Here is a 12431-nt window from a genome sequence, read left to right as displayed (position 1 = left end):
TACGAATTTTTTACGTAGATTTATATAAAATTGTAAAGTTAAAAATGTTGTCTGGAAAATTAACTACTGCGAACACCTCATTTCCTGTTAATGCCAGATTGCCTCTCCCGGCTGATGAAAAGAGCTTGGGCTTCAGATCCTGGTTTTGTTTCGAATCAGAGTTTTGCCATTTATTAGGAGCTTTATGATCTTGGGCAGGTTTCTTGACTTTTCTGAGCCTGTTTTCTTCTCAGGCTCTCTCTGTTCAGTGTTTTATCGCATATACCTTGGGGGTTAAAGCGAGGATTAAAATAGATAGTGAATATGCATAGATAATGAATAATGAGTAGATAATGAATAATGAATAAAGGACCTTATATAATATGGTCCAGTAGATGGTAGCCGTTACTATTATTATTTAATAGATGATTCATTAAAATAAATCGTCAATCAGATTTTATATTAATCCATTTTCAACTGAACAGTCACATATACACACTTTATAGAAAGTTCTTGATCCTCATCTCCACCTTGACGAAAGCATCAGCTCCATTATCACCATGTTAGAACTGGAAAACCCAGAGCTCAGAGAGCCACACTCCTCCACTCCGGAAGACAGACCATAGCAGCAGAGCCAGTACTTGAATCCAAAATGTGACTGTCACCTAAACCTGTTGTTTCATAGTCTTGTGACAGTGAAACCTTTTGGCCTTAAAACTTTGGCCCAGGAACAGGGACTCAAAGGCTATCAGCCACCATTCTTTATGCGTTTTATTTTAGAGGATTAAAATAAATGCCAGAAAAGAGTCATGCCAAAAAATGTACTTTCCAATATGCTATTATTTTATTTTAATGTGTGCCATAATTAGCTGGGGAATTGGGTAAATAATAGTAATATGTGTATATGTACCTCTTCAAGTAGACTGACTTCATCACGATGTCTGCCAAAAGGTATTCTGCTTTCGCCCTTTCTATTTAATTAGTCCTTGTAGCCCAAATCCTATCGTAAGTTAAAGCCCATTCCCACAAACAGTAAATCTGAGACATCACGTCACTGTCCTAGTGAAAGGAATGTCAGCCATGGTCAACTGGGAAGGTGGAGAATAACTAAAATACAGTGGACAGTCATGGAGGCTCAGGGAGAAGGAATTCAGTGAAACACAGGCTATATGAAGAAGGGCTTAGCTTACAGTCATCCTACCTACCAGCAGCTTAACAGATAAGAATTCAGTTTTGAGGGAGAAGTAAACATATTTATTCTTAGCTCAAAGTGAGAGGAGATACAGGAGAGAGGTTTGTACCTTTTCTCTGGGGGACTGTGGTTCTTAGAACACGAGGGAGCAGCAGTTTTCCCAGGGTTGGGAATTTTAGTTCTTTGTGCATCACTGACCCAATTATTAGTGGCTCCAAGCTTTTATTCCCAAGTACTACCTCCCTCAAGCTACCGCCTAGTAAATTTGAAGGGTTTAGTCTCAGCCTTCTATTTCACATTTGTGGAATTTGAGTAACTAAATCTGCATGCAGCTTGCAGACAGCTTCCCCTCTTCCTTATTATAGTTGGCTGGGAAGCTCAAATAATAAACATTTAACAAGTGGAATGCCTTTTCCCTTTGGTCTTCTCAGCAGGCTTCATAAGGGACCACAGTTTATTTGGACTCGGGAACCAACTTCCACAGGGCTCAGGAGTGAGCCTTATGCAGGACTGGTCACCACCACTGACTTTTTCCCCCTTGAGAAAGAAGAGAAAATTATTTTAGCAAGCACTTTTTCTGCTCTCTGACTTGGCTCCCTCTAGGAGTACATGATATGCTATTTCAGGGGTCAGCATTCAGTAAGAAGAGAAACGAGGAGTGCATAATTTGTTAACTGGGCAAAGTGAGTGCTGTGTTTCAAGTTAGTTCGCTGTGTCTCACAGCATGGGAAGATGCACTGTAATATATTTTCTATTTCTTTTTTGTCTTTTTTTTATTGTTTAATTACAGTTGTCCCAATTCCCCCCCACATATTTCTTATATTTATATTCTTATATATAAATATGAGTGGTTTAAATAGGTGGGATCTACATATACAGACATTTATACTATGTATGCTACATGTACAAAACTGTATATTGACAAATATGTAGCATATTGGAAGGAGTGCCTTTTATAATGCTAAAATGATCATCATGTTCATTGATGTTCTTGCTCTCTGTGTACGTGTGTATGTGTACACAGCATATATACACGAGGTCTGTCCAGAAAGTATCCAGCCACGCAATGCAAAAAATAGAGACATTTATTGAAGAAAACAAGATACAAGAAACATTGTACATAGGACAGTGACACCTCAGTCCCCTTCAAAGTTATGACCTTCTTGGGCAAGTGTGGTTCATTGGCTGTGGTTTGAGTCCGGTCATTAGCAACTGTAGCACGATGTCCCTTCTGCTCTGGTAGCAGAAGCTGTGGAATGAATTTTGCCACAACACATTTCATGCCAAGATCCTGCATCAAAATCTCAGGCACAGTAGTTTTGGGAATCCCAGGTCAGCTTCTAGGTCTTGCACTGTCAGTTGCTGTTCTCCATTGATTGCAGCCTGTACATGTTCAATATTCTCAGGTGGTCCGCTTGTTGCAGGCCTTCCAGAATGTGGATCACTTTCCACAGATTCTCAGCCATCTTTGAAGTGTTTGTGTGACACTTTTATTTGTACTGCACTCATTGCATCATCCCCCAAAACCTTCTGAATCTGAATAGTTTCCATGGAGGAGTGTACAAGCTTAACCCCAAATTTGATGAGATTCATTGATCTATTTGCTCAGTCATTTTGAATGTGGTATTCACACAGTACACATGCTCACTCAATGGTGTCTACTGCGCCCACTGACTAGTACAGTGAAGTCGACATTGTCTACACATGTGCACTCCAGTCCACTCTCCTTGGCTGCCAGTTACAGTGATGTCATGCAATGCAAACCATTCTTGTTAGATTGACAATGGCTCAACTTTTTCCGGACAGACCTCATATATTCTAATGTTTTGTTTAAAATCATCTGAAACTGAAAACAGTAAAAATTTTAAATCAGATGCTGTTTATGTCTTTTTCTAAGAAATAGATGTTACTTTTTTACAACAGTTTTAGATTTTCAAAAAAATTAATACAGTGCAAAGAGTTCCTGTGCACGCTGCACTCATTTTGCCCTATTAACATCCTACATCAGCACAGTATATTTGTTACAATTTGCAAACTAGTTTTGGTATGTTATCATTAACTCATGTATTTATCGTTGATTTAGATGGTCTTGGATTTTAGTTGATGTCTTCTTCCTGTCCCAGGATCACATCCGATGTTTAAGAGTCATATTTCCTTAGTTTCCTCTGGAATTTCCTCATTTTTGATGCCTTGACAGTTTGGAGACATACTGCTCAGCTTTTGTAGGGAGCCCCTGGAATTTGACGTTTATCTCACAATTATGCTATTATCATGGGTTTTGTGGTTGAATATCACAGGGATGAGGTTCCATTTTTATATTAAGGGTATATACTCAATATTTCTTTCAAAAGTAATTTTTTCCTTTATTATGGAAAAAATAGAAAATACAGGTTATGAAAGTAAAATCAAAAGCACCCACAGTGTTTTTCTCTCATAAAGAAAACCATTTTTAACATTTTGGTATATAATTTCCACATCTGTTTTGATGTTTCTAAGAGATAAAATAATATAGAATGTACTATTTTATAATTAGCCTTAATACCTTGTGAAATCTTTAGATTTCTGTAGATGTTGTTACATATATTTACTAATCTGTAGGTGGGTGAATGTAATGTAGTTTAGTTAGTAATACACTGTTTGAAAATTTTAAATGATAAATAATGCAATATTATATTTGCAAGCATCCTTGTAGTTAAATCTTTATTCATATCTTTGGATTGTTTCCTTGAGATGTGGACGTCTATTCTTGCTAAAGGGCGTGCCCAGTATGTGAGGCCCCGGATGTGTGCTGCCAAACGGGCCTGGGGTGGCATATTGCCAGGTTCTGGGTACCTCATCCATGTTGAGAGTACGCTTTCCCTGTTTAAAATTTTTATGTAGTTAGATCCATCACTCTTTCACCTTACTTCTTGATGGTATTTTCTAGTACCTTTATAATTTGATTTCACTTTTCAACCTTTTGAAATTGTGAAATGCAACACACAAAGAGAAGTACACGAAGCATATGCTTAATGAATAGTTTTACAGCGAATACCCGTGGGACCACTGCCCAGGTCCAGAAACTGCCTGCATTTCTCTTTCCAGTTACACCCTTGAGAGTAACTGCTATCTTAACTGTTACGGCAGTCATTTTCTTCCTTTCTTGTTTTTTTTTTATCCTTTTAAGACCTAATTAATCATACCTAGACACCATAGATTGGGTTTGCCATCATATGAATGTAACTTACACACTAGGTGTTTAGGTTTGTTCTTTTCCTCCTGCAAACCATAATTTTTTCTCATTTGAAGTGTAGAGTTCAGAGGTTTTCATTTATTTATTTATTCATTCATTCAGTGGTTTTTAGTATAGTCACAGTTTTAGAACCATCAAGAACCATTCAAGAACTGAATTCTAGAACATTTCAGTATCCTAAAAAAGAAACCCCATGCCCGTTATGTCACTTCCCATTACTGTTTCCTGACCTCTAGACAACCACTAATCTACTTTGTCTCTATAGATTTGTCTGTTCTGCCTGTTTCAGGTGATGGAATTATATAATACGTGGTCTTTTGTGTTTGGCTTATTTCACATTGCATCTTATATCAGCACTTCATTACATTTTATACCCAAATAACATTTCTCATTGTATGAATATACCACATTTTGTCTCTATCGATGTTCCTCTTTTCATTTGCCATCATTTCCCAGAAGCCATTGCTCCTACCCCAGTCAGAAGAGAGAATAGTTAAGCATACTTACTCTGATAGCTACCCTCTGTTAGCTGGTGTCTATTCACCAGCTGACAGACATTTATTTGGATTGTTTCTACCTTTTGGCTGTTACGAATAATGTTGCCATGAACATTTGTGTACAGTTTTTTCTGTGAACATATGTTTTTACCTTTTTAGATACATACATAGGAGTGGAATTGCTGGGTCATGTGGTAGCTCTACGTGTAGCATTTTGAGGAGCCGTCCAGCTGTTCTCAGTGGCTGCCCTATTTTGCGTTCCCGAAAGCAATGTGTGAGGGTTCCCATTTCACCATATTCTCATCAACACTTGTTAGTTTCTAATTTTTTTTATTATAGTCCTCATAATGATTATGGAATGGTTTCTCATTGAGGTTTTGATTAGAATAACGTGGTTTTGATTTGCTGGTTAATGATGTTGACTATCTTTTCATGTGTCGATTGGTCATTTGTGTATCTTCTTTGGAGAAATGTCTATTCAAATTTTTATTCCATTTAAAAATTGGATTGTTTTTGCCCTGGCTGGGTGGCTCAGTAGTTGGTTGGAGGGTCATCACATACACCAAAGAGTTGTGGGTTCAGTTTCTGGTCTGGACACATAACTAGGATGCGGGTGTGGTTCCCAGTTGGGGCACATACAGGAGGCAACTGGTTGGTATTTCTCATGTTGATGTTTCTCTCCCTCCCTCTCTCTCTCTCTCTCTCTCTCTCTCTCTCTCTCTCTCTCAAGACAATTAAACAATTAAACTTCCTCAGGTGAGGAAGTGCATTGTTTTTTCATTGTTTAGTTTTAAGAGTATTCTGATTACAAGTCCTTTGTCAGATAAATGATATGTAAATATTGTCTTTCGTAGGTCACCTTTTTTTACTTTCTTGATAGCATCTTTTGAAGCACCAAAGCGTTTAATATTACAAAGTCCAACTTACCTTTTTTTCTCAGCTTTTGTATGCTTTTGGTACCTAAGAAACAATTCCCTAACCCAAGGTCCTAAAAATTTGTACCTATGGTTTCTTCAAAGAGTTTTGTCTTTTATATTAGGTCTCGTGTCCATTTTATGTTAATCTTTGCATGCAATGTGAAATAGGGACCTAACTTTATTCTTTTTCGTGGAATGGATATCCCACTGTCCCAGTATCATTTATCGAAAAAGCATATTCCCCATTGCATTGTTTTTGGGCACTCTTGTTGAAAATCAGTTGACTGTAACGTGAGGTTTATTTCTGGGCTCTCATTGAGAGCAATATTCCAAAATATCTCTCTATATATCTGTCCTTGGACCAGTACCACACTCACTTGATTGCTGTGCATTTTAGTAAGGTTTGACATTCAGAACTGTGAGTTTTTCAGTTTTGTTTTTTTAGAGATTGTTTTGGCTGTTCTCTGTTTCTTGCATTTCCATATGAGTTTTTGGATCAGTTTGTCAGTCTCTACAAAGAAACAGGCCGGATTCGGGTATGGGTTGCATGGAAGCTGTAGATCAAATTTGGGAGCATTGCCATCTTAACACTATTGTCTCCAGATCCCTGAACACGGTGTCTTTTCATTTGTTTAGATCTTCTTTAATTTCTTTTTTAGTGTTCCAGTCATCTGCATTGGTAGTTTTGTGGTTTTCAGTGTCCTACTTCTTGTGTTAAATTTATTCCTAGGTATTGTATTCTCTTTGCGGGATTGTTTCTCAATTCTGTTTTCAGGTGGTTCATCACTTCTGTACAAAAACACAGTTGATGTTGTATGTTCACCTTGAATCCTGACACAGCTGAGCTGCATGTACTTGTAAAGTTTTTCAGTGGACTTCTTAGAGTTTTTTATATATTCAATATATGTCATCTGAAAATAAAGATAGTCATACTTCCTTCCTTTCAATATAGATGCATTTAATTTTTTTGTTTTCTAAAAATCTTCACCTGAGGATGTTTATTCATATGAGAGAGGGAAGGGGAGAGAGAGGGAGAGAGAGAGAGAGAGAGAGAGAGAGAGAAGAGAAGAGAAGAGGAAAGGAGGGGAGGAAAAGGGAAAGGAGGGGGAGAGGGAGAGGAAAGAGGTGGAGAGGAGGAGATACCGAAAGGGGTGTCCAACCTTTTGGTGTCTCTGGGACACACTGGAAGAAGAAAGAGTTGTCTTGGGCCACACGTTAAACACATTGCTATATGTAATCACACAAAAAAATCTCATAATGTTTTAAGGAAATTACAGTTTTGTGTTGGGCTGCACTCATAGCCATCCTGGGCTGCATGTGGCCCGTGGGCCCCGTATGTTGGACACTCCTAATCTGTTGTCTCCTGTACATACCTGTACAAGTGTGGATTGAACCTGTAACTTTTTTTTGGTGTACAGGATGGTGCTCCCACCAACTAAGCCACCTGGCCTGGGCCCTTTTTATCCTTTTTTTCTAGTACAGTGTTGGGTAGAAGTGGCAAGAGCAGACATGATTGCCTTGCTAGGGGGAGGTAAGTATTCAGTCATTCACCATAAAGCATGGATGTCAGCTGTGGGGTTTTCATTGCAGTGAGTAGCTTTTAAGGAATTACCATGCTTGATTTGTTACTTGACTTAATTTAAAATATGATAATTTCCCCATTAGCACTGTACAAGAAGAAGACCCAAAGGAAGAGCTTTCCAAAGATGAGATGATCCTGGAGCTGAAGGCAGAAGTGCAGCGTTTGCTGGCCAGCAACTCAGTGAAGCGCCGCCTGGTGTCTCGGTTGCAGAGTGATCTCAGAGGCTGTCATGAGAAAATTGAAGACCTGCAGCAGGTGGAGAAGGGTGTAAGGAGCATCGAGGTTGAGGTGCGTGGCATCTGTAGACCTAAGACATCATTTTCAGAGGGCTTCCTGGAGAAAATGCTTACAATTTTCACGTTTAAATGAAACCTCTGTTTTTTCAGGGGCTTGTTTGACTTTTTTTAGAAGTAAAATTTAGAGAGGGAAATGCCATTTAAAGGACTATATTTTCTAGTTACTCCTGGCACCTGTTGAATGAGATGCCCATTAGGTAAAATGTCTTTATCATAAATCCAAGGGATCATCCATCCCATGTAACAAAGTAGCTGCATTTCCTCAAGATGGCTTGTACCAACGGGGCCCTAACATCCAGCTGAATTCTTTATTTAGCATGTCGTCCGTGAGATTTCTCTGGCCCATATTTCCATAATGGAAGTGGTGGTGTCACGGGGGGAGAGGCACAGAGTCAGGTTGTGTCAGAGCCGCTGATCCACCTTATGTCCTTCAGTTATTCTCCTTGGTTCACGAGGAAAATGAAGCGGGGGCAGTTGATGACCCTTCGGAGGCTACAGAGTCAATCCCAAGGCACACTGAAGTGAGCACCCTTGAATAATGAGGAGGCGAGGTTATTTCCCCAGGGTTGTCCTATCGGAGCCTTTCAGGGTGGCCCTCCTTCCATAGCCGCGTTTCTCGTGCTTCCGTATTTTACAGAGTCCAACTCATGTGTACTTACTCCCAGCGGAAAATAGTGTAAAAAGACTTAGCAAACTAGAAGGAAGGGGAAGGAGGAAAATGAATGTAGTGTATTTCTTTTCCTCCTAGATGGAAATACTTTTTTACTTTCTACGTTAGTACTCTTTTATCTCCTGATCCTTTCAACTAGGGAGTGTGTTTATTAAAATAGTCCTTTTAAAAGAAAGTTTTCAGGATGTTCTAGGGTACCTTAGTATTATAGAACTTTAATTGTCATTTATTTTCTAGAAATAATAGTGTGTTCCTACTGCTAACGGCCTGCCCAGTCTGGTTCCCCTTTCTCAGGAACGGTGTTTGATGAGTAGGACATTGATTTCAGTGTTAACAGCCAACTGGGAGAGACCCCTTTTCAGCAGCACCGCTAACATTCAAGCTGTTTTAACTGTTTCTATATGTTTTTGGAAAAGGATGGAAATGAAAGTTTGTGTCTCAGTTTGTGTTAGATCAGAGGTGATTGGTTTGAGCATTTTGGGGAGACTGTCCTAAGACTTAGGAGAGGAGAACGCCAACATGGAGTCTGAACCTGACCTCAGGTGTCTTGGCGCTTTCTTCGTTTTATTTTGAGATTTCTGATGGCGTTTGTCACACTTTCATGTGTGTGGTGGTGACCGTTTCATGCCTCATGCTGTTTTTTGTTTTGGGCCTCTCCTTTAGCCCTGTCGTCTGGTTGGTCAGGGAGTCGAAGGGAGCCTCCTCATCTTCGAAGATGCTTTGTTCAGCTTCTCCTTTGCTGTCACGAGTTCCCAGCAGTCTGCCTTTGGTTTTTCTTAAAGTGTGACTCAGCCCTTGCTGCTTATGTCTGTTCTGCTTCAACTTACTATATTCTCACTAGGAGATTCTTGTGTTGATTCCTGTGTTACTATATAGCAGTGTTGTGTTGATAATTCACTGCATACTTCCTCAGTAAGTATTTGTTGAATTGATACACATATTGATCCACTTCCTGGATGGGGGAACAGGAGAGAATATAGTAACTTAACCAACAGGTGGTTTTTCAATAAACACTCAAGTTTACATGTAATGTAATTAGCCCATGGACACCTTCAGACCTCGCCTTTGTCACTTATTTCTCACATCTTTTCTAATGGGGTTAGAAAATACTAATCAAACATTAGTATTAGTATTGTGTGGATCAAATACTGTGCTGATCATTCCACTTGAAAACCGGGCCACTGAGGTAGAATGTGCTAAAGGCCTTAGGAAAACCAAAGTAGCTGACTAGCAGTCTGGGGCCTATACCTACACTTCGTATTTTGTAAGCATAATTAATAAAACACAGTGACCTTTCTGTGTCTGACACTCAGTAGAGATCATTAAAGCCATACTCTAATTATAAGCTGCTTAATAGTCAATGTTCAATAGCCAGCTTAGAAGGTTCCTAGCTAGAATTTTTTCAGGTGTAGAAGTTATGAAGATAGTATGAGAGTTGGTATAATATTACAGTTCTTGTTTTCTTGAAGATAACATCTTTGGTGTTCTGCCGTTAGAAAGAAACTTTATTGTGACATTTAAAAGATGTTTGTAAGGATTTTGTGCTGACAGGGAAAGGCACGTCGTTTCTGTGAGTCTGTACTGTGAGATCATGTGTCAAAACTGAGTGCAGTCGCTGGCAGTGAAAACTGTTTTCCAGTGTATCTGTATGATATATGTTTATTCCTAGTAATAAGAAACTTGCCAGTGGGGAAGGAAGCACAAATGCGTATCATAAACTTTAAAAACTGGAGGCCAAGTTAAAAAAATGAAAGCCATTCTAATGAGTCAGTAAAATCTTTTAAAGTCTCATTTGTATCCCCCAAAAGGGAGAGCAGGTAGCGGAGTAAGTATGCTTAGCTATTCTCTCTTCTGACTGGGGTAGGAGCAATGGCCTCTGGGAAATGATGGCAAATGAAAAGAGGAATGTCAACAACTGGAGTAGTTCCTTCTGAAGTGAAGACTGTGAATTGGAAGACTGAGCCGAAGCCTCAGTGTCTTGTCACCCGACATGGGAACAAGATACCGAGATACACATACCTCCTTCTCCCCAATGAGTAGAATGAACCTTGGTACAGGGTAGTTTTTAAACATCAAGCTCAGAGTTTGGGTAAATACAAATAAACCAACAAGTCCAGCAGAGTAGGTATTTAAAAAAATCTTCATGACCCCTCACTAAATAAAGAACTCATAAAAATAGGTAAGGAAGACCTTTAGATGGTAAGAGGAAAGCAAAGTCATGTAAACAGACCAGTTTGGGAAGGTGTGAAACAAACGGATAGTGAAGGTATGTAAGAGGTTCCACTCTGGGGCAGGAGAAGAAATGCAAATGAAATCAATGGCTGGATACCCTTTCCCCCACGGAATGCAGTCGTCACTTAAAGACCGTCATTGCTACTGAAGGGAAGGAGAGCTGGGACAAAGTCGTCAGGGTACACGTTTGTACAAACTTTCTAGAAACTATCTGCCAAAGTCCATCAGGAGTCGTAAGGATTGTACTTATTGAACAAAGTATGTATGTGTGGGTGAAAGTATGATGAAAAACACAATACTTACATAATCTTGAAGTATCTCCTTATAAGATACTTATTAATTATAAGTGGAAAAACAGCAGCTTTGAGGTACAAGTGCTTGTAGACACTACCTTCATCAGTTGATCACCACCAGTGATGAGACATTGGTATCGTGTCTCCCCTGAAAAGCACGTACATCATTTCTGTGGCGTTCATGCCTCAAAGTGCATAACCTGAATTTTATAATGAAGCAAAATCAGAAAAATCCAAATTGAGGGGCATCCTGCAAAGTAATGGGTTAGCAATCAAAAAGATCATGAGTTTGAAGGACAGAGAATGAAGAATTGTCCTAGGTTGCAGGAAACCAATGAGGCGGGACAACTAAATGCAGTGTGGGGTCACTGATTGGATCCTGAACCAGAAATGGACGTTAGAGGAAAATCAGAAAATTTTGTGTAATGTCCGAAGGTTAGTTAATAGTATTGTGTCCTAGTTACTTTCCTAACTTTGACAATTGTGCTGTGGTTATATTTGGGGATCATGGTAAGAGGTATATGAAAATTATTAAACCTTGTACTGTTTTTCAATTTCTTCATAAATATGACATTATTTCAAAAGAACTACTTAGATTATTTTTAAAAGCTGAAAAACTTTTGACTTTTTTAAAACATTTAGATTAAAACAGATACCTCAGAAAAACCAGCTAATCAGTTATGGCCTGACTCTTCCACATCTGAAATGATTATCAAAGATGATATTCTGCGACTTAAGAATGAAATTCAAGGTTTACAGCAACAAAATCAGGTAATTAAAAAAGCTGTTATGTTTTGTGAGAATTTTTATGGCCTCATTAAATGCAAGGGGTATGATAGACTTTTCAAAAATACAGAGGCAGTATTAGGGCATTAGTAGGTGATTAAGGATTCCAGTTATTCCCCTTTAGTATTGGTCACGAGGTGGTAGGGTATTAGAAGGTAAGTTGGTGTAAATCCAGTTTTCTGTCTGTACCAGGAACACGGCCAATAGAGATGTTCTTGCCTCTTGAGCCAGCCCTTGACCAGAAAGTAAGACTTTGCTTATTGAGAAGGTTACTGAAGACTATTAATTCTAAGACTTATCCTATGGCATCAGTTAGCCAATACTTCTCTGGTTAAGCATTTTCATTTTATATATTTCAAATTATATACAAAATTAAAATTTTTGCTCTTCAGAAAGCTACTTGTCAAATAAAGGATTCTGTACTCTTATCAAGGCATGAAGAGACTTTTGTGGAAGTATAAAAATGATATTATGTCAGATAATGTTACAGGGTAGAGCTAAAGTACAAAGGATGTTAAAAATGAGATTAGACTGGTCATTGAAAAATGATACTTATTTCCATAAATACTTTATTCTTTTGTATCTAGGCACTTAAAGAAACTGAAGAAAAGCTGAGAAATACAAATCAGGACTTATGTAATCAAATGAGACAAATGGTACAAGATTTTGACCGGGATAAACAAGACACTGTTAGTAGGTAAGGTCTGTGTAGAAAGCTCCTGCCTGCTTCCTGGGTGCCTCCTCCTTTTCTCTCC

General features: G+C 38.7%; 1 protein-coding gene across 3 annotated transcripts in view; it reads left to right on the top strand.

The window, feature by feature from the left end:
* The window catches only part of CEP152 (centrosomal protein 152), a 93169-nt gene that overhangs the window by 38442 nt on the left and 42296 nt on the right, over positions 1-12431 (top strand). For all 3 annotated transcript variants that reach the window (XM_037054588.1, XM_037054586.1, XM_037054587.1), the window contains exons 13-15: positions 7483-7687; positions 11533-11661; positions 12264-12373. In XM_037054588.1, the coding sequence (XP_036910483.1) occupies positions 7483-7687; positions 11533-11661; positions 12264-12373 (444 nt within the window). The remainder of the gene's footprint in view (positions 1-7482; positions 7688-11532; positions 11662-12263; positions 12374-12431) is intronic.

Source organism: Sturnira hondurensis, unplaced genomic scaffold (genome assembly GCF_014824575.4).
Source record: "Sturnira hondurensis isolate 20B ecotype Veracruz unplaced genomic scaffold, ASM1482457v3 Scaffold0008196, whole genome shotgun sequence".
In the NCBI taxonomy this organism is placed as follows: domain Eukaryota; kingdom Metazoa; phylum Chordata; class Mammalia; order Chiroptera; family Phyllostomidae; genus Sturnira; species Sturnira hondurensis.
The sequence above is the reverse complement of the archived record's forward strand: the minus strand, read 5'-3'. Positions and strand labels throughout refer to the sequence as shown.